The sequence below is a fragment of the Diorhabda sublineata genome, chromosome X (genome assembly GCF_026230105.1).
Source record: "Diorhabda sublineata isolate icDioSubl1.1 chromosome X, icDioSubl1.1, whole genome shotgun sequence".
NCBI classification, from domain to species: Eukaryota; Metazoa; Arthropoda; class Insecta; order Coleoptera; family Chrysomelidae; genus Diorhabda; species Diorhabda sublineata.
Window position 1 is genome coordinate 26,227,652 of NC_079485.1, and position 23,344 is coordinate 26,250,995.

The 23,344-nt window shown below is 31.3% G+C and overlaps 1 protein-coding gene across 5 annotated transcripts in view; it reads left to right on the plus strand.

Moving 5' to 3' along the window:
* The window catches only part of LOC130451238 (myosin heavy chain, striated muscle-like), a 34,757-nt gene that overhangs the window by 3,418 nt on the left and 7,995 nt on the right, over positions 1 to 23,344 (plus strand). For 2 of the 5 annotated variants that reach the window (XM_056790127.1, XM_056790128.1), the window contains exons 3-15: positions 1,792 to 1,890; positions 7,808 to 8,028; positions 10,114 to 10,313; positions 16,049 to 16,584; positions 17,044 to 17,197; positions 17,250 to 17,459; positions 17,595 to 17,723; positions 17,851 to 17,941; positions 20,722 to 21,008; positions 21,503 to 21,624; positions 21,691 to 21,994; positions 22,446 to 22,896; positions 22,952 to 23,082. In XM_056790127.1, the coding sequence (XP_056646105.1) occupies positions 1,792 to 1,890; positions 7,808 to 8,028; positions 10,114 to 10,313; positions 16,049 to 16,584; positions 17,044 to 17,197; positions 17,250 to 17,459; positions 17,595 to 17,723; positions 17,851 to 17,941; positions 20,722 to 21,008; positions 21,503 to 21,624; positions 21,691 to 21,994; positions 22,446 to 22,896; positions 22,952 to 23,082 (2,935 nt within the window). The remainder of the gene's footprint in view (positions 1 to 1,791; positions 1,891 to 7,807; positions 8,029 to 10,113; positions 10,314 to 16,048; positions 16,585 to 17,043; positions 17,198 to 17,249; positions 17,460 to 17,594; positions 17,724 to 17,850; positions 17,942 to 20,721; positions 21,009 to 21,502; positions 21,625 to 21,690; positions 21,995 to 22,445; positions 22,897 to 22,951; positions 23,083 to 23,344) is intronic. The other 3 variants (XM_056790129.1, XM_056790130.1, XM_056790131.1) reach the window with 2 other exon arrangements.

A 23,344-nucleotide genomic window follows, 5' to 3' on the forward strand; every position in this document is an offset into this window, starting at 1 on the left:
ATATTCATCTTGTGAATGTTCTTTTAATTTTTTCGGGATGATTATTTTTTCTCAAAACAGTTTTTGATTTTTCCATTGCCGTTTAATCAAATTGATAATCATTGAGCGTTTTTGAGAAATAGGATGACGTGAAAAACCTGAATAATTTTAGAACCCAGTTGTTTCTATACCCGTATATGTAATACTCCTATGTAGACAGTTGGTATGGGTAAAAACGTCCCTACGCTACGGAGTCGAGAATATTCATCTTCTCTCTCGTTCGAGACACTTTATCTACCTGCGCATGCTTGACAATGCGCAGAACCGAGCTGGAACCTCGGAGGATAGAGAAATCATTGTCATTCTGTCTTCCTTAATCGTCCATTTATAGAAACTGTCCATATAGAAGTATTACAAAATGTCCATACCATACTCACTCTTTTTGCGTTATTGTTAAGGCATCAAGAAATTAATATATATTTTTTATCAATATTTTATTTATCTCAAATGTGGATTGAAGTATTTTATGATCATAATTAAATATTTTCAATTTCATGTGTGTACAACATTCACATAGGGAAAAAATGTTATAATAAGATATTGTACTTTCATATTCTTATGGTAGGACATCTATTCATCTATATATCAGAGTTGTTAATATCAGGTCATAAACTATGCCAAAAACGACAAGACCCTTTTTTAACAATGAAACAACTAAAGGCCAATTTTAGAACCTAGGATAAAACTGGAGATTAAGCTAACGTTTAAACAGTGGTTTCAATTCTAGTTTAAGCCAAGAATAAACAAGATCGCTCAGTTTTACAGATCACAGAAAGAAAACATTTTTCTGCCAGTTGTCACGAATATAACCAAATTTTTTTGATTTTGATTATCCTTGTGAAGAAATACAAAGAAACAGTCGAATCCAAAAAAAGGGGTACGGTAACTTGCAGAACAAATTTTGGGATGAGCTGGCAAGGGATTTAATGATGAAAATAACAAAAGCGGTAATGTTTTCGATAGAACCACAACAAATTTAAAGAACGTAGGATAATCTAAAGATTCGCTCTTGAACGTTTTCTAGTTGTGTCGAAAATGTTGATAATTTCTTCATTATAATCGTCGAGTTCATCACATATAACTTGCAAATCTTCAATCATTATACCAAAACCCTTCATAATGTTGTGAAAATGTAACCAATTTGAAAAAGTTGGGTTCGGATCCTACGTTTCATGTTAAACTGAACTTTAAACTACCCCAGACCGCCGTTAACATTTAAAATGAAGTTTGTCAGTAAACGCCACCTATAAAACGTGAAAAAAAAACAATACATATATATATATATATATATATATATATATATATATATATATATATATATATATATATATATATATATAGTTTAAACAGACGGTTGAGGTTTAAACTGTAGATAAAATTGGACCTAAATGCTGTGAACTTAAGTTTCTTCCATTCATTCAGCCATTTTCCATTCTTTTCAAGATCTACAGTTTTTAACTACTATTTTCGTCTGTTTCCATTTACTTTATCGTTATTTCAATCTTATGCTCTTGGTTCGCTTTGTTTCCTATGATTTATGAACTTGAAACATTCAACTCTTCTTTTTCAGCTTACTTATCTTTACTCTCTCACTATTTATCCTCTCTCTCAATTTTTCAATCATCAAGTGCTAGAATTTCAAAATTTTCTCCATATACCGGGATGTTTTTGTATTTTTTCACTATCTCCCATCTTCGTTTTCTTGTTCCCTTTCAGAATAAAATTAACTGTAGATTATTTCTTTCATTTCAGGGATTACAAAGAACATGGGGGAAAGAAAAGAGACAGCGATTCAAATTTATACAAAGATGCATCCACTGTTTCCACACCCAGTTTATCATGGAGTACTAGGTATGTAACCATCTACTACAAAAAAAAAACATTAACAATAAGACAGTAATAGATAGAAGATGCGAATAGCATATTACGTGAAAATATTGGAATTTAAACATTAAAATTCAAATAATAATTAACTTTTATACGTGTGATTTTTCTAGCAATGTATAATTACTTTTAATTATTATATGTATTATTATATGTAGTCATATCTGATCCGATTTAACTTTCGAAGAAATTGTGTACATACATCTTTGGCCAATAGAAATGCATTTCTGTTTACGATTCGATGTTTTCATTGGTAAACAGTGGAAATGATTAGTCCGCGTGGACTGACGGTTTGTTAGATGTTTGCCGAATTTTATAAGGGGAATAAACATTATTTTTCATTCCTTAATTTGGTATGAGTGCCGTGCGCATTTGTAAAATATTGATTGTTCCTCGCAGAACTATCTTAATATCGATTTATCAAACTATCGATATTTTTTCAAAAATTAATCGATAAATATCGTCGATATTTTTTTATCTTGAAATATCGATATTCGATATTCATTTTTGAGTATCGAATTCGATATTTTTTAAGAAAACTTATTATTTTATTTTACTATATATTAACTTCATATTTCACTTACTGTTGTAATATTTTACCTGTCCTCATATTTAATTAATTAATTATTTACATCAACGCGCAAGCTTTGATATAAGTGCTGCCTCTATGTGTAACCGTGACAACCATAGCTGTATTGTGCCATATTGCTTGTGTATGTGTGTGTAGTGTACAGTTAAATGGCGGCAAGCGACATTACGTGGTGTGATTTGTTGTGTCTTTTCGTTGTGTAATTGTTATTTTTTTATTTATAATGTCTGCAGTGTGAAATTTTTTAACTAAAAATGGGATCAATAAGCCTGTTTCTTGTAATTTATGTGGTAACACATACAAAACATGTGGAAATACGACAAATTTAGCGACGCATTTGAAAACAAAACATTATAGTGCTTTTATACAAATGTCAACAAATTCAAGATCACTAAAATCTGGAAATGGAACAAGGATCCTATATTAGTAGATAGATAGATAGATAGATATAATCATGATGTAGTCTTTACATCATGGATATAATTTATAATACTTTATTTGAATAAAAAATAGAACTGACGAAAATAAAAAATGCATTAATTTTTTTAACGTTTCAATAATTCTTTTATTTTTGAAGACTCAACGCTCTGAAATAAAAATATCGATATATCGATATTTTTTACGCTGCATACATCGATATTCTTAGAATACGATATTTATCGATTTAATCTTTTCATTCGCCCATCCGTAGTGTCGTTACGAACTTATTATTCTTTTTTATTAAATATTTGATACATAATATTGCACCTCACTATTTATCCGCAAAAGCTGTACATTTAATGAAATTTTATAAGTTGCGCCATTTTTATTTCCAGTTACGAACCATTATTCCGATATACAACCTCCTACGTATACAACACTAGTATGATAATGCGCAGACACGTTCTGTATCTCTCTCTCTTTCTCTCTCTCTCTCCCTCTCTCTCTTTCTCTTTCTAAAATTTTCTTTTGTTTTCAGCGTCGTGTGGAAAATATGAATTTCAATTCATCATATACATATAATATTTTGATCACAAGTTCTCTATTTTATTTGGAAATATAGATAAAATTGGATGTCGTAAAAGTAATATTAAATCATATACAGGATTAATAAATTCATAATAACGTATAAGTTAAAGTTCTTTATGTTACGTTAAATTCTAAATTTGGTTTAGAAGAAAGAAATATGTCAAACATTTTGAAAATGGGGTTTCTATGATTATGACTGAAATAGTTTTGTCGGTAAATGAAACATAATTCGATTCTCTTGTTTAAATACCTATTTGTATACTCGCTTTTTGATATAACGTAGTTTTTTAGTATTATTCAATGATTCAAAATAATCCATATTTATAATAGGAATAATCTTTGTCTTCGGACTATTTACCTACCTTAAATAACTTTTTCTCATTAATATAGCACCTTTTTTAAGACATTTCGGCTGAACTTGGGTTTTTCAATATACAGTTTGAAAGACAACCAGTGTTGCCATACGATGAATTCCGTAGACCTAGAATTAATACTAATACATAAGAATTAATATTAATGATAAAGTAAGCGGGATCTTGGTTGAATTATACTATCGGAAGAAAGAGGAAAAGTACTGCTTTAATAATCTCTATCTATTCGCCATTAAAATCAAAGCTTGTTAATCTCCACCCTTGCCATTCCCATCCCCCGAAACTTCGACGTCATGGTGATCACATTGAATTAGAGTAGACAAAGAGTAGTATACGGTTTTTCTGTCTCGTTCTATCAGCAGTTCGAGTCCACTTGGACAAACTCCCATACTACATTCGCTTCCTTTAGCGGCGTTTAGAATGTAATCATTCTTGCATTTATTTTTTTAATGTAGATGTTGTTGAAACCTTTTCTACCCTATTTTTTACAATTTTAAACATAATGGCATTCACCTGTTTCTAATTCATCATCTGAGATTTGTTTATCCAAATTAACTATGTTTTGATTCTGTGTAGACGATAAATAGAATAAAATTACAGAAATCTAACCTCAAACTCCCCAGTCATCTGTGAAATAATCTGAACTGAGTTACTTTGTAAAACAAACAATGGTTGCTTAAGCATCAGTAAGGAGGGAGGTAAATATATCTGAATTCATCAAATTTGAGTGAAATTAAATGTGATATAAAATTAATTGAGATTTAATGCAAAAGGTAAGCTACTAATGTTCAAATGCAATCATCTCACTCACCGCCCCCTCGTATACTTTGCTTTTCTCTGGATTTCAGAAAAAATCTGAAGAGGGAGAAAGCGATGTTGAAATAACACCTTTAACGGGTTTGAAGAATGTCCAAAATTCTAATGAGAATAATGGATAGGAAGAGGAATGAATTATGCTTTATTACAGGCTTTTCAGCACCCTGATAAGTATAAATTCTTTTATACCTGTCAGGAGGTTGAAGAAAAACCCTATTATTTTAATATTAACCGTCGTAATGACTGGTTATGAACAACTCGTCTCTTGTAAACAAACTCAAGCCGTTCAAAGTCCGGGAACCGGACTCACATATACGTAAGCCACCGCTACTATTTAGTCGCTTAAGCTGTACCTTTACTGAAATTTTATAAGTTGCGCCATCTACATTTCCAGTTACGACCCATCATTCAGGTATACAACCTTCTATACACGAATAGTATGCTATTGCGCATGCACCCTCAGTATCTATTTCACTTTCTCTCTCTCTCTCATGTACAACATCAATTAGGTTATTTCATTTAAATTTTTCATCATAGAAATATAGTTAGGATCATAAATCTATTGATTTAGTTAATATTCATAATATTTACGCTTCTATGAGACGTTACATTTTTTATGTCAGAAATGATCTATTTATTTTGTAAAAACCACTTAGATATATTATCTTGTTGGTTCTAGAGTGTCATAAACTAGTAATTAATGCCACCCTTCATAAAACAATGCTGCTAGAGGGGCAGTTGGATATTACACAAATATCAACACATACGCTTTGATCCGCTTCATACTCCGATAAGAAAATTTTATAAAGCATCATAATATTGATCTATGTTTACCGAATAAGATACTGTAGAGACCATATATTTAATATTCCTATACTGCCATAAGGGTTTTGGAAAAAGATGACGACCAAATAGTTATATATGTGGTACTAAGTATTATCTATATGCAAACAGTGCAGACATACATACATCTGTCTCAGTCATTTACATCCGAAATGATATGCGCATGCCCAAAAATGGAGCATGCTCACCAGCGCAAATGTAGGCAATATCATTTTATAAACCAACTGCTTATATCATTAAAAACGAGAATGTTAGACTCATTACTGGAAGTAACCAAAAACTATCGTCGTGTGTTCCTTACTTCATGTGTATGTTAATTGTGTTACAAGATAGGTTGTTTATACAAATTCAAATATTTTTCCATATATTTCTACATTTATTTCCATTAATCCAAAAGGGGGTTATGATGTAATTCCTAAAATTTCCTCCCAAACAATAATCAATAGAAGAGTGCATAGATATTAATTTTCTCGAGACCAATACCTTAAGGTGAACGAATTGTGTTTGATATTGTGGACTTATTTATTTTCAAGCATTGGTATCTGTTCGATTCAAAATATTTCGATAACACCTCCCGCTCAATCAAAAAGTGGAGTAAGAATCCAGAGGGACAGTTATGATACGTTTACATGCTTGGCAGGTCTCTACAAGTGGCCACAAATACATATGTGTAAACGGGATGTTTGGCTTGACTTGCGTGTATTTATGGCCGATCCAGGCTAGTCTTGGACAGCTCTTATGGGAAAAAACGTCTTCACGTTACGGTACCCACATTTTCTCTCTCGTTCGAGACACTTTATCTATATTGCGCATGCTTAAAAATGCGCAGAACCGAGCTGAAACCTCTGACGATAGAGAAATCGTTGCCTTTCTGTCTTCCTTAGCCGGAACAACTTCAACTTATAGAAACATATAGAAGTATAACATATATGGTTTTTGAAGATATCAAAAATTAGCTTTTGTCAAGCTCTTAAGACATTTTTACATGTTAGCGCGGGTTTATTGTCGTTCACGATGTATCGCTGAACGGATGTGTTCACGTTGTTGCTTGGTCTGCCGAACTTTTTGTATTTTTTGTTCTTACTTTGTTTATAAATAAGTTGAACGCAAAATCGCCAACAAAACTTCCGCATTCGCAAAGTTCGCCTGCGCAGCTTGTCCGGAATACAGTGGAGAGCACGCAAACTAATAAATGACATCCAAACATTTGTGGACTTTTAGCAAGGTTTCAGCAAGCATGTAAACATACAATTAAGTTACTTACCATTTATCGCAAAGTTATCTTGAAATTTATATTGTTGGTAGATTGGAAATCTGTAATTATTTTCGAAAAGTTGACACATTTATTGAGTATCGAGCTGTGATTAAATGTTTGGTTTCGAAAGGCAATAATTCTACGTAAATGAAAGAGGAGTTAGTCAATATGTACCTACAAAGACCACCACGGACAAAAACTGTGACAACCTGCGATTTCATCGAAAAAATTCAACAAATGGTACTTGTCGACCATAAGATTAAGGTTAGAGAGATAGAAGAGACTATCAGCATATCAAAAGAACGCATTTGTCATACGAGTAAACTGACGGAAGAATACATGTAGAAAAGCTATTTGCGTGTTGTAATACGATTTCGCTCATCGAATGAACATTTCCTTGTTCTTATTGATGAGATTTTAGCAAAATGAGTTGGATTTTTTGTGTCGATTCATAACTGTAGATGAAACCTGAATCCACCAGTATAAACTAAACTAAAACTAAAAAACTGTAGACAGTGGATTACAAACGGCGGACTTACTCCGAAAAAAGTAAAAACGGTTTCATCTGCCGGGAAAAGTAATTGCAACTGTTTTTTGGGATAGTCATAGAATAGTTGTCATCGATTATCTTCAAAAGTAACAGAAGAGTTTTACGCATCATTGCTTTATAATGAAAGGGAAAAATTGCAAACAGCGACCACTTTTGAAAGAAAGCGACAACAGGACAATGCACCTTATCATATTTCAGTGATCGACCTGGCTAAAATTCTCTGACCCCCAGTAATTTTTTCCTGTTTCCAAGCCTTAAATTTTCACTTTCCTAAGAGATATTTTCATCAGACGAGCACGTTATAGCATGGTTAAACAGGAAAGTGTGGAAAGAAATGTCTTGTTTCTTTATTGGATTGGAATCTTTTCAAAGAAGCCTCGTATGTAGTATTAGTATTTTTTCTAATGAGAAGTAATTGTAGAAAAAAAATTTGTATCAATTATTTGTTACAGGGATGGTGAGAGCAAAAGTAGAAACTGGATGTCAAGTACTAATTTGTCAGAAACAAATGAAAATAATTATAGTGAAAGTAATGATTTTAATTCTCCATCATCTTGGATATCTACTCCTGACTTAGCTAATATGAAAGATGATGCACAACCACTTACTACTACTGTTAGTATATCTTTACCGAAAAGAAGAATAAAACCAATAGATACTGGGCAACGAACAGGTAATTTAAATACAAGTGATTAGTTTTGAAATAGCTTAAGGATGGATTTATAAATATAATTTAAATAAAAAACTAAATTATCTTCATGAGCGTACCTACGCGTTAGAATAGCGAGTAAGATAAAAACTTCTCACTTTAATTTTTTATAACAGGGGGGTCACGAAAAACACTCTGTTCGGACATCGAGTTAAGCCGAGGTCACACAATGCTACGATTACCCTTCAACGTTTGACGCATTGTAAACAAATCTTTTATAATTCGCGCTTATGAACACGATTGAGCCTTTGTTGGTATTTTAAAGCCAGATTAAAGAAATTTAAAGAACTTTCAAAAAAATTGTCGTTAGACTTGTTCCACGAATACATAAGTTGTTATAGTCTAATAAAATCTTACTTAGTACGATCAGTTTAAATATTTTACAGACTAATGTAAATATTTCCTAAATTCATAAATTTACAAGTTTTCGGTCTTTTATTGATCTTTTATATCCATAAATTGTAAAGAACAATGAAAAAAAGGTTTGGACGGACTAAAAGATTACATAGCCGCATCTCAAATTTTTTTTATTTGCCAATAAAATCTAGAAGTTTTGTTTTCTTTTAATTCTTTACTCTCTTTCAAATCCCAACAAATTTCACGAAAAACACGATTGTAAGTTTTTTCATTTAGTAAGAAGATCCAGTTATGTATTCTTAACAGTTTAGTTTAGAACTCCGACGTGTAATGATGTTTCATTTACATATCGATGCAAAAATTTGGGTTTATTACGACTGAGCAGCTCCAAACCCTGATCGGAATCAAATATTTTGGGTCGATCATGAGCCCACTTTTAACAGAGCTCTCACGTACCCAAATATTCATTCAGGATATATGTCCGATACATTTTTTTATCTAAGCCATATCAATCCCAAAGTTTGATATTTCTTATTTTTTGGACCTTTTGATATATTAATGCATTTTGATGTTTTCGTTGATGACCCACTGTTTGGGACGTCTACTTCGTGCATCATCCTCGGTGCGCATTTCGTCTCGTTTAAACCACTCTTCAACGGTTGATTTTCCTGGGGTAAAATCCGAATAATATTTAAGCCAATCTATGGTTTCAATAGTGATTTTTAAAAAAACCAATGTGTTATAAACACACCATATTTTTTCATCCATTTTTTCAAACCAACATTGCTTTGCTTTAAAGCAATTGAAATAAATAGTAAACTAAACTTTCTTGGTGTTAATTTTTTAGTTTATGCAGTAAATTAAGGATAAATATAAATTATTGGTAAACCCATAGAAATTCCTTTATGTCATACAAATGTGCATAGCTTCTGACACTGTCTATCTGAGTCTAAAGGACATTACTGACTATTGTTTGATATCAGTTTTGGAAATAAAACACCACAACAGAAATCTGCGCAATAACACGAATAATACTTCCATAACCAAAGAACAAGGATGTTGTAAACAAAACAGTACCACCAATACAGACTGATTTGAAGTACATATTTAATGCTCATAACCTCACAAAATTAAGAAATTAAACTAAGAGTTAAAAGTTGGTGAGCTCTTAGTTTAATTTAAATTTACTGTTAATTTTCTGCATGAACTACAAGTATTATTTCAGTGTCTTTCATCTAGTAATTTAATTTGATAGTTTAATGTTAATTTTTAATTTTGGATGCATAAACCAAGCTTAAATACTTTAACTGACAAACTAATTGTACGACAGCTGTCAAATTTATACACGTGTCTATTGGGGGCTAAGGCTAACCGAAAATCATGGATTAATACTAGTATCGCCACCTATGTGTCTGCCAACGAACTTTTTCCCACCTAATAAATTTTTGACAGCTTCTGTGCGAGTGCTTTTTGAAAGGATTTTACAGATTTTGGGATGATTTTTACTTTCTGACTAGTCTAAACCATATCAAATCAGCAGAGAATATTCGTTAGAAAAGGTTTTACTACTAAGTACTGGCAATATTGTGATATGTATGTTAAGTTTTAATAATTTGTTTCACAAATAGGAGACTGCAGATTTCAAAAGCCCATTTTTCGAAAATATTGTAGTGCATTGAAACCTGGCATTAGTTTCAGATAGCTATTCATTACAAAAAGAAAAAATATCAACAACATTCAACAGAAGTGACAGCTTAGCAACTCGAGCGAATAAACTTAGAGCAATAAAGGAATCTTCTCCAAGTCCGCCAAAAGGAAATAGAATCCAAATAAAAGAAGTTAAAACGATCTCGGAGGAGCCTACAAACCACGATGTACAATTTCTTATTCAAGTAATTCAGTGTTTGTATGTGTGAAACCTATCCCTGTCCCTCAAAACAGCACATATTTCATATATTAAACAAGACATGTTTTTTAAATAAGTACTGTTTCAAAGCATAAAATACAAACTTTTTCAGAGATGTTTTCTTTATATGAAAGCCTATAGCTTTATTTATTTTCAACATAATTTTCACCAATATTCAGGCACTCATATTGTCTAATTACCTACAGTATTCCGTTAACAACGAATTCTATCGTCTGTTTTGACACCTACTGCAATACAGATATTGATGCTTCGTCTTCAATGTCAATATTCTCATCACTCAAGTGTTTCTTGAAAAGATCGAACATGTGGTAGTTACTGACTTGAATCTGCCATGTCTCGTATGTTGATTTGAATAGCGAAGCGAAGTTTATTGTCTCTCTATGAGGCAAAAACTTCTACCTGCAATACTTCCTTTCTGTACCAAGATGGTACACAATGATTTGATCATGTGAACTTAACTATATAGTTGTTTTGATTCTGGTGTAACGAAGGCCATCCATGTTTCATCGTTTGTCACAGCCTACCTTCGTTACAAAAAGAAAATCAAAATACTGTCCAATCGCTTGGTACCATTATTTCTTTAATACTTTCAGATAAGGATAAAATAGTAGAGCGTCTGTTCTCTTGGAGTTTTTTCCGCAAATTCGAGAGTAATGATAAGCGTTTTTTATTGTGCACATCTTTAAACGTGCTTATCAATTTTATAACCATTCCCTATAGAGTTTTCTCCATACATTGCACAGATCTTAATGAATATCGATGGCTTTGAGGCTTTTAGCACACAAAGAAAACTGATAACACCATACTTCACAGACATTCGTAAACAATAGTTTGTCTCATAAATAATTTTGGTTTTACTTTGTTTATAAAATAATCATACAAAAGGTAATCCTTCATATTCAAACCATAGCCCAACGAATTCTACAGTTGTAACCCAACATTCAGCAAGGACTTTGAGACCTTGGTAAAACCTTTATTTGTGTTTAGATGCAAAAATTTGCCGCAACTCCTTTTGGATTCAATTTTTTTACCACGCCATAGATCTGAATAAATAGTAATCTGACAGTGCAAGGTCCGGACCGCTCTTTACGACGAATTCTAGTAATTGTCCTTTGCCTAATCACTAATTTTCTGTTCGGGTTGTTTAGAAAAATCGACAACTTTTACAGATCTTTTAAATGGTGATGTATGGTATCTTCAGAAGATCCAAGGGATTTCGATAATCGGTGAGTGCTGATACTAGATTGGTTTATTACTACTTCCCTTGTAATCTCAATATTCCACGCAGGTGGACGATCTGAGCGTGAACGATCTTCAAGCATCAAATCACCACCATTAAAACGATTACACCAACGCTGTAATGTTCGTTCATTGACGGTGTCTTGTCCTTCAATTCCACATATTTTCCTTGCTGCGACAATTGCTTTAAACTTTTGTCTTCAATAATGTCTTAACAAAACACAAATTACATATTTAACACGCTCCGTACTATTTATTATGAAAACATACTACACAGTCGATAAACAAAGAAAGAATGATTAAAAGAAAGTGGAGTCATTGAAGCGTTTCTTACAAAAACGACCATAGTCCTAAAATTCGGATCTCGCGGCTTAAATTGACACTTATAAATCAGGGGCCACCTGTTTGACCGGGAAAGTCTAAAAAATTATACAATAAGAACCATAGTATGGATTTACAGCCGCCAAGAGATCAAGTAGTTCTACAAAAACAGCCATAGTCCAACCGAATTCCTGCAAAAAGCACCGTTGTCCCGGTCTGTTTGATTAGTAAGCGAGTGTTAACGATACTTGTAATGAAAGTAATGTGCAGTGTTTTCTTACAAGATAAGAGTGGAAGGCAAAGAATATCCAGTATGTTTAAGGCGTTTTCAAGCATATTTGGTGTTACTAGAGGGAGAGTACGAAGACTATAAAATAATCTTTTGCTTCAAGGTAAATCACGACACGATAGAAGAGGAAGGCAAATAACAGGCACAAGAAAATACCGGAGCCTGCAGCGAATTTGATAAAAACCATATCCAGTCATTTAAAGCTCGGCAATCACATTATTCAAGACTAAAAAATCCAAACGGAATATATATATATATATATATATATATATATATATATATATATATATATATATATATATATATATACCAGATTTATATCAAAACTAAATTTATGCTCTGACTTAGAAGAACGTGTTAGTATCGAAACAGAGGAAAATCTTCATCCTTCTCCTTTAAGATTATGAAAGCAGAGCAAAAAGGTTTTTTAATATGGCTGAAGCTCTGAAGCTATTTTTTATGCCAAATCGAAAGCCGCCTGTGAAAATAAAATTAGTAAGAGTGATGCGAAACCGGAAGAAGCTTGGTACCAAACTAATATTAAAGCCCCTATATCAAGGTGAGATTTAAATCAAACACCAACAGCTAGGTTTTCTAAGAAATCTTGCTATATGCCTGAAAATTCCCGAGAATGTCCACTATTATCTCAATCAAACCTTGCTCAGCTCAGCACCAGTACTAGTATTGAACCTGAAGTTGAAATAGACAACGAAGACAATAGAAGTGGCCAAAATGATTAAACAATGATGCCGATTTTCTTTGTAATTATTACAACTTAACATTGTTTAAAAATAAACATTTCTTTTAACCTTTTGCATATTGAAATTCTCAGTTCCATAGAAATTCCGGTAAAAACAACCATTATCCATAAAAAAGGAAAAAATACGTTGTTATTTGAAATATTACCAAAATTTTGATTAATTTTTTTTTTTTTGGTCGTCATTCACTAATTATAAAATAAAATATGTCTTATATAAGAAAAAATTAAATTAAGTAAAACGTTGGGCGACATAAAGTTTTTCCCACTTTCCCATAAAAATCAAAACTGGACTAAGGTGGTTTTTGTAAGAAACGCATCAATTGTATTTTTCATAAAATTAGATACTAGTCTTAACAAGTTATGACATGTTTAAATTGAGGCATAGGAATTTTCACATATAAAAACAGATATTTCGAATCGGTACTTACTTAAAAAAACATGCCGTAGTAGTAGTTGCCAAAAGTAGACATAGAAATTAATCAAACTTAATAAATGTACAGGGTATTCCATTCCAATTAAGAAGATTAATATAAAAACAAAGTTGATCTTGTCTTTGATCCTAAACATATTTTTTTAAAATGTCTCCATATCTAGGCTGTACCAAGGGTAAGATAGTTTTCATTCTATACAATATCTATCATTCAAACTAATTGAGAAAATCACCGATGATATTAATTCTAGGTAAATAATACTCCTAATTGAATGGTTTGTAAATAGATACCTGGACTACACATACTTTACACTCGTTTATTTTCATCACGCACATCTAATAAACTTTCTTTCATTCTTCCATTTACTCTAATTTGATTTACAATATCTGTTGTTCTAATAGCATAATCAAATTAATGGAATATTTAAAAACAATTTCATTGGGATCACCTTGTATATTCTTATTAAAAAATTTACTAACCAATATTATTGCTTTCTATCAATAAAATTCCAGTGTGCTCCATTTGTATAATAAATTGTATTAATATTGATTTAACTGTATATTTAATAATTATTGTTGCTTACAATGATATTTATGTCATTATGGATCACGCACTTTCTAGAAAATGTAGAGAAAAATTACGAATTATGTTTATCCATCAATAGAAAATGTAGTAATCACAAAGACAAAAAGATATTTCTAGGGGATTTCATAACCTAGAACTATATAACCCAATCTAATGAACGACTTAAAACTTTTTTTATGTAACTATAAATGTGTATAAATTTATTTATACACTTCGTCTTAGTTCAATTTTTTATGTATCTATAATTTAAGACCTTGACGGAACAAAGTGATATGCCACCAAAAGTTTGTTTTGATGTATTCAAGATTAAATTCCTATAATCATATTCAACCACTATTTAAAAGAAAAAGCTGGAAAATTATTAAAGTTGAGGCATTCTTTTAAAACGTTTGGCTTGTTCCAACAGAATGATATATCGTTATACTAAAATCTCAAACATAACCAAAAACACTAACGTAAATCTGGTTCAAACGTTGGTCTTCCCAATTATCTCTACGGCTCACAATCTTGAAGACTTAGAGCTAAGGAGCGCAAATATATTGTATCGTTTGAAATGTGGTACTAGAGGAAATTGTTTAGACCCTGGACTGCGAAGAGAACTGAAGTCAGTCGAACTGGAAGAATTCAGTGTAAGCACCAAACTATCATCATTGAGCAAGAAAAAGTGTTGCAATATTTTGGACACGTAGCTAGAAGACTGGATGAATACATAGACAGGTTGAAGATCGCCTATGAAATGGTATGATCAAATCAAACAAAACACAGACTAATCCCTCCACGTATCGTTACACCAGGCTGAAGATCGATAAAAAAGGGAGTAGAGATAATCCAAAGCGGTTACGATCCTCATCGCTGACAAAACGAGTAGAAAAGATGTTAAAACCTAAAACATTGAATTTACATAGGGATTTTCTTGCTTACTGTAGAAAACTGTACCGCATCGAATGATTGTTTTCTACTGTCTTCACTATCATCACTATATTATTTCATCTACATTTTATCATTATTATTTAAGCTCCGGCTTCCAGTATCCAAATTGCTTGCTTCGATTTCTTGGTAAAATTGAATGTTTACTGGAGGTATATATCTTAAGAACTGGGCGATATTTGGAACTTGTTGGAATACCTAGAATTCGTATGGTGGTAAATCTGGTGAATAAGGAGAATGTTCACTGATAAGATTTTAGCTAACAAAAACTTCGGAATCAATAGCGACCCGGGGAGCTTTTACGCGATGAATAAGAGCACTCTTTTTTCGCAAAAATTTACCAGTGTTTCCACTGGAGCAAACTCTGATCGCACTATCATAAGAAAAAACAGACCATGATTCACGGGTTGTTTAAGGACGACGTGAATCGTTGAATTAACAATTCGTGAGTTTCTCTTGTTATTTTTCCTAAGTAAATGCCAGGTTCATATTATTCCAGTTGAGTAATTCAGCGAGTTGATCCAGTCCAATGCTGAACTGAATCATATCTTCCAATTATTGCGGTAATTCAAAAGCTGTAAGATCGGTAACACTATAGTGACAATTCTTTCAAGAATGAAGCTTAGAAATTGTTTTAAAAGTGTTCAACTATGACTATTAGAAGAAGTAATTAATGTGATGGAAGAAGAACTGAAAAGAAATAAGGCGGATTTGGGTGAGGAATTGGATGAGTGGAAGAAATGAAAAATAAGGCTCAGCAATGCCATATAGAATTCGTCAAAACAAATGCGTGTCCACTGTTCAATTTATAATCCAACATTCGAATGAGCAAGGTGGAATGAAAAATAAACCATCATTCCTGGACTGGATTGATCACACTGACGTGGGTTTCGAGAACTAAGGTATAGTATTCAGGGACTAAAACTAAACTAATGGTACTAGTTGAATTATATGAAGCGTAAGTAATTGCTGCAATAAAATTATTCTGTTCTCAACGCAATTTAATAATTTTTGTGGTTGTTTTCAATTCTATTTTCTATCTTCTTACGACCTTGTCCAATCAGTGTCTCCCGTTCGTCTTTATTTTATAATTTGTGCGTGATCCAGTTATCCAAGATATAAAACTAATAAATTTGAAAACAATTTAGGTAAAAGCCAAGACTAATAGAGATTCATCACAAGACTCTTCAGATAATGACGATACAGTGAGTTTGGCGGGTACCGAAACTACGGACACAACGCTGGTCGACACACAAGAAAATGAATTGAAGGAACAACTTGAAAGCATAAAAAAAGAATTGGAAACAACCAAAGCAAAATGCGATAGGCTGGAAAGAGAAAAAAGTGATATTTTACTAAGAAGACTTGCCGCCATGGAATCTACAACTAGCAAAACTAGTGCTTCTGAAGTACTGAAACTACAACAGAAGTGTAACGAACTACAACAACAGCTAGAAGACTATAGAGATGAAAAGAGAAGTTTAAGTTTGAAAGTGAAAGAATTAGAGAGTGATCTAGAAAATAGACCTACTGTACAAGAGGCACAACGAATAGCAGATGATTTGCGATCGAAGCTTTTGGCTGCCGAAACGTTATGTGAAGAATTAATGGACGAAAATGAAGACATTAAAAAAGAGCTTAGAGATATGGAAGAACAAATGGATGAATTACAAGATAACTTTAGGTACGTTGAAATTGTTACGAAGTTTGTCGATATAAAATCATTCAATTCCAAACGATTGATCGATTTGCTATGAATAACTATACTATTTTTGTTATTAATAAATATAAAGTGTTTTGTTTATAAAATTCATTAATGAGATTAGTCTATACGTTGAGATTATCCATAAAAAATCTATAATTTAAATATAAATATGGATTACGTTTCCATAATACAGATATTGCCTCGTGCACTTTGGTTGAAAATGTGAATGGAGCTGTTTCTCCCAAAGGAAATTAAAAATTACCTTCGGATATTAAACATTTTAACAAGGTTCCGGTATACCGCGCCATCGAAATACGTCTGTCTACTTAATTTGACTTAAAAAATTGCTATACATTTATGGTTGTTACAATAGAGTGTCACAAGAAAATATTTTTTTATCGTTGTTTCGCAAACCGTAAAAACGCTAATACTTTGCAGGGAAGACCAAGCAGTAGAATATACTTCTATAAAAAAAGATTTAGACCAAACAACAAAAAATTGTCGAATACTGTCTTTTAAATTAAGAAAAGCCGAAAGAAAAGCTGCACAATTAGAAATCGAAAAGGCCGAGTTAGAAAAGAAAATGAAAGATGTAAGATTGTTTTTGATGATCTGTATTTCGAAATGTAATTAAGATTTTTTAGATAACAGGAAGCGGAACAACATTATCCCAGATAGAAAAAATAAAAGAACTAGAACAGGAAATAAAAGTATCTAACGAAGTTTCTGTTCGATTGCAAAAGGAATTAGATGAAGCGAAATCGAAAATAAGTAAAGTCGAAGATACAAAGGGACCAACTAAAAAAAAAGCTCCTACATTAGCAAGTATAGGCAAAAATCCTTCAACAGATGGAGTAAGTATATATTATCAATTCAATTTAATCAGTTAATTTACTATATAATTATATTCAGTACTTCCAATATTAATTTTATTTATAACAGTCTATTCTTTGTTTGTTTGGCTAAGTTTTTAACTTCTTTTTTCGCAGAAAGTATCACGAGAATCTCTTACAAGAGGAGGATCGCAGGATGATCCTGTTCAGCTCCTAAGAGATCTTCAGGATTCATTAGAGAGAGAAGCAGACTTGAGGGAACAACTTAAATTCGCCGAAGAAGAGGTATAGTATAAAGATTGAAATATACACAGTTTTTCATCAATATTGTCGATTAAATTATTATCTAGTCTACTGTCTCCTGAAAAAGAGTGGTTTGTTTAACGTTTTCAATTTCAATTTCGATTTACAGGCACAAAATTTACGTAAGAAAGTTTCCAGAATAGAAGATGATAATGAATCCTTGGTCTTACAACTGAAAAAAATGGCCAACAGAGCCAGAAGTACGTGACTATGCAAATCCTTGAGATAATCCAATCTAATATTTTTGGTTTTCTAACAAAATCGGGATAACGTCATCATTAGTAGTTTTGTCAACATCACTTTTTGCGAATCCCTTACACCCCGTACTATTTTAATTACTTTAGGGCTTTCCGTAAACCATGACCCTGGGTCAGATAGAGAACTTATCAGCTGATTACTAATCCTAAACCATAAAAAAATTTTCTAACATTTTCTAAACATTCACATCATGAGCCCTGTCACATAGTTTTCGCAAAGCCCTAATTTAGGTCAAGTAACATGAAGCTTAAGAAATCTCCCCCATTACTATTCCAAAAGAGACATTCTAAACTATATTTCTGACTTTGTGGCTGGAAACTTAAATTAGTGCAAAGCTTTTTGTTCTTACTTTTGATCAGAAGACCAAAAAATTTCAAAAATATTCTAATAATATTTGAAACTAGAACATTTTGTTTAAATTCACAATAAATAAGTAGAAAATTTTATGAAATATGAGTAGAAAATGGGAATCTTCAAACGACATCTTACTTGACACAAATTTATGTACTTTACATAAGAGGATAAAGTGGCAATAAGACGTCCTTCTTTACTAATAACAAACTGATCACAAGTTGCTTTCTTTATTATTAGATATAATGATAAAGATACATTTTGTAGTATAGTTTTTATACAGTATTTCATAGTTATTGGTGGCATAACAAGCACCAGTAAATAGAAATCTTTCCACGCAAGAGAGTTACTTTTTCAGTTTTTACAATCGAAAAATAGATGGCGATAATAAGTTGTACCATGTTCTGAAATTTTATTAAAATTATTGAAGTATCGTCATTTCACTGTTAAAAACAGATTTGTCCAAATTTCAGTGGAGTAAAAAAATTAGCTCTTATACAATATTTAAAAATTATTGAAAAGTTATGATGATAATATTACAAATTTATATTTTTGGCATTCAGTTTTCAAAATTTGTTCTTAGTTGGATATATATTTTATATCAAATACTTGTTAATTATACACTTTCACGGTCACCTGGTTTTTTGGCTCTAGAAAATCGAAAAATGGATGGATTTTAATGATCTTGGTCTCAAAATGTTCCATTTTACGGCGGATTTATAAAAAAAAGTTTTTCTACTATTTAAGGTTTAAAACTATTAAAAACTGCAAATTCAGCCACTACCTCCGTGTTTTTCATAAATTCGTCGTAAAATGGGACATTTTGAGACCAAAATTATAAAATTTATCTATTTTTCGATTTTTAATGGTCCAAAAACTATTAACATTGAAGAATATAGTACGAAACTATTCACGAAAATTGATTGTTTTTCATCGATTTCATTTTTAGCTATAAAAACTGAAAAAATCATTCTTTTTGGATTTTTTTAAATTGTTTATTAATTTATGTAAAATACAAAAAAAAATATAAGAACTTTATCTGATAATGAGATAATTTTTCGTAAAGGATTATTTTGCAAAACCGTTTTTTTTTTACGATTTAAAACAGTAAAACAATGAAAAATTTTCATTCCAGCTATTTCTACTAATTTTTTTTATAAATCCGCCGTAAAATGGAACATTTTGAGACCAAGATCATTAAAATCCATCTATTTTTCGATTTTCTAGAGCCAAAAAACCAGGTGACCGTGAAAGTGTATAATTACTAAATACTTGAGTTAGTGATATTTAAATTTCGTACTATTAATAAAATTTTATAGTGTTTTGTGAGAAGCTAGTATTTGAGGTTTAGCCCCCTAGATGGCATCAATTTGGTCAAAACCATGGTGTCTATTACACGGTCAAAACAAATAACAAATATAATTAATCTGTGGTGGTAAAACTGATTTTAAAAATGACACCTGATTTCAGCATTCATTTGGAAAAACAAGATAAATCTCGAATATTTGTGACAGTAGAAAATTGAAAAATGAAGTTTTTTAAGTTTGGTGTAGCAATGATTTGGATCAATATTAAAAACATAAATAGACACAAATGGCCATACCCTGATCTATATTCGGCAAAAAAACTTGTAGAGCGTTGGGAACAAATACTAACTTAACCTAACGCTTGATGTTTATTGCTTCTAGTAGTACAAAATTTTCATAGTAGTTATAAAGCAGACAAGTATGTAGAATTTATGGAAATTAAATTTTCAAATTCTCCATTGTAACATTAAGTTTACTACCCCTACAGCAATCTTGATCCATTCTCAAAAATTGGCTGAATGTAGTGGAAAAGGGAGAGAGATTTTCTATTGGGATATTGAAAGTATGGAATATTGATATCAAAGACAATAGGATATGAATATAAAGACTAAGCTATGCTACCTTAGTAAAATCCAAACTGGAAAGTTATATAAAAGAAATTTAGAAGTGATAAGTGACTGATGTTAATTTTTTAACTTTAATATAAATGAAACATAATTAAAAAAATAGATCTCAAAGACAAAATTTGAGTGCTGTTTCTTCACCCAAAAATTAAATAAGAACAGTTGAAAACTGTCTGTTACCATTTGTATTATATTTTATTTCTTTACATTGTTTCACCATGTACTATTTGTACCCGCTGCACTTTTAACTTTAATAAACTTTCTGTAATTACATGATTATTGCAAATCAGCTCAATACAAAACTCGTAATGCTAAAAGGCACATCATTTATGTTGATTTTTTTCTCTATTGGCTTAAACTTTGAATTTTAACATGTATGTTGCCTACTAACATAATTGAATCACAATATAACGAAAATTTAGAGATAACATTATTTTTTAGCTCGAAAATTGAGCCCTACAAATCAAAAGTTGTCGCTAGAACCAACAGAAAAATCAGATATTTCGGAAGATGATGATCCAGCAGAAATAAAATTGCAATTAGAATTAAGTGAGCAAGAAGCTTCAGTTCTTCGACATAAAGTTGAAGAATTAGAAGGAGATAACCATAAATTGAAATCCAAAATAAAAGAATTACAAGAGCAAGCTTCCACTAAAACTTCGAGCAAACGTACTCTATTGAATAGTGAGAAAATTAAAGAAAACTCGCTACTAAATCAAAAACTTAAGGTAGTATTGTAAATGAATTCATAAATTATGGGTTGATGTGATTTGCCTCTTGGTTTCTAGTTGATTGTTAAATAATTAATTTTCAAAATAATAGTTGCTAATTATTTTATTTAGGTCTTCTTTTTGGGATTAAGATGCAATAGTTGAATTCAACCTGAGTTGCACTCACCAGACCCTTAATCTAATCTGAGCATGATCCTGAAAAATCTTGTATATCCACAATCATTAGCTAAATTACTTATACAAGCAATGGTTGTAGGTTAGTCACATCACCCATTGTATATGGCAAATTATTGTAAACCTCAACAAGACTTTTTGGGTGATTTTATTCCTGTGTATAAGTCCGCACAGCAATGGTTTATTCATTTTCTTATTTCTTTCTTTGTGTTTAGTCCGTGGAATAAGTTTTGGTTCATTTCTGCTTTGTACACTTTGTATTCTTATATCAAAACTCTGTATATTTTTCTATTTACGAAATATAAGTACCTCTTCAGGTTTTAGAAGATGAAACAAATGATATACGGAAAAAACTTATAGAAAAAGAAAGAGACTGTGAAAGACTCCATGCAGAACTCAGCCTTACTCAAAAAAGATCAAAAGGCATGCAAAAAAGCAAGTGAGTAAACATATTTTCTAATTGCAATAAATAAATGACGTTCTCAACCAATATATTTGGTTACAGATCTTTGGATCTTGATCAACAAACTTTGGATCTTCGTAGGCAACTCCAAGTGATCGAGCAGGAAGCATCGGTATTAAGAAATAAAGTACAAAGTTTAGAAGTTGAAAATGAAAAACTTGGTAACGAAAATAAAAAACTGGCATTAAAAACAGCCAAAGGCACTAAAGGAGACAAAAATTTGGACAAATATATAGATCAAATAGCATCATTAGAAATTGAGATGTCTGAGAAAAATGAAAAAATTAAGAATCTTGAAGAACTTCTTAATATAACAGAGAAAAATGATAATGTTATATTATCTAAGGTATCTAAACTAATATTTTCATCAAATCAAATAGTAATAGTCATAACTAAAACAATTTTTTATATATTTCTGATAGGTACGATAAATACAGTATATTTTCGTCTTTCAAATTTATTTACTCACTTCACTATTATACAAATAACTATTTCAAATACACTAACTAATAATTTATATTTACTTATTAAAATCTTTTGTTACACTAGTTAAACTACTGACTCTTCACTCCATAGTATTCTATTAGACAGGGGTGGCTTTGAGAACTACTAAATATGTTAATTTGTAATAGTATGCTCGATTATCTAAACTTAATGATTCTTCCTGAAAAGTTATTCTCGAAATTGATTTTCAATTTTATTCCAGTTCTTTAATACCATTCTACAGTTATATGAAAATACAGTGCTTAACCCAACCCCCGTTTGAAAGTAAAAAAAGTTTTTTATCATATTTTTAGGGCGATTTTAAGAAATTCAGTCAAAGGACCCCAAAAAAAATTTCAGCACTAACTTCTAAAGACCAAATGAGGACAATGATTAGTGATTTAGAAAAAGAAATAGGAGAAATTCTCCAGGTTCTGAAAACTAATGAAAATGAAAAAATAAAACTTGAGGAGGAAGCCAATTCAAAAGTAAAAAAAGTCACTTATGAACTGGAAGAAACAAAAAAGAAAATAAATAATTTAATTGAAGAACTTGAGGATGAAAAATTAAAATCTAGTACAGCTGTCACAGAAAAGGAAGCGCTTAGTATAACAATAAACAAACTTAAAGAATCTTTAGATAAATATTCAACAGAAAAATCTTCCTTACAGACTGAACTAGATAAATTAGTCAAAGACAAAACGAAACTAAGCAACGATAAGAAGTCTCTAGGGGAAGAAATTTCAAAATTACAAGCTAATCTCAGTAAGATTATATAAAATTGTATTTTAATATTGTTATTTAGTATTTCGTCTTTTAGAATCTTCAGCAACGAAGCAAAATGATTTAAATACTTTAACACAGAAAGCGAATTCACTTGAGCAAACATTGGAAGGAAAAGAAAAAGAAATTAAAAAACTGAAAGAAGATTATAATAAAATAACTAATGAGGTTTGTATTTCAATTTTTATCGTTCAAGCATTATATAAGGTGAAAAGTTTATAGCCGTTTCTTACAAGCTGCTTCTTAAGAAAAAAAATGTTTTAGTGTAGATTCTAACAATCAAGTTAATGCAACTGTAGTAACCAAACAATCAGCCATACTGCTCGGATCAAATTTATTAAATTGAGCTCTGCTATTTTGTTTATTTTTAGTAACTTACACTTACTTTGGTTGACTAGTGCATTAATAGCGATCATAAAAAAGTTTAGTG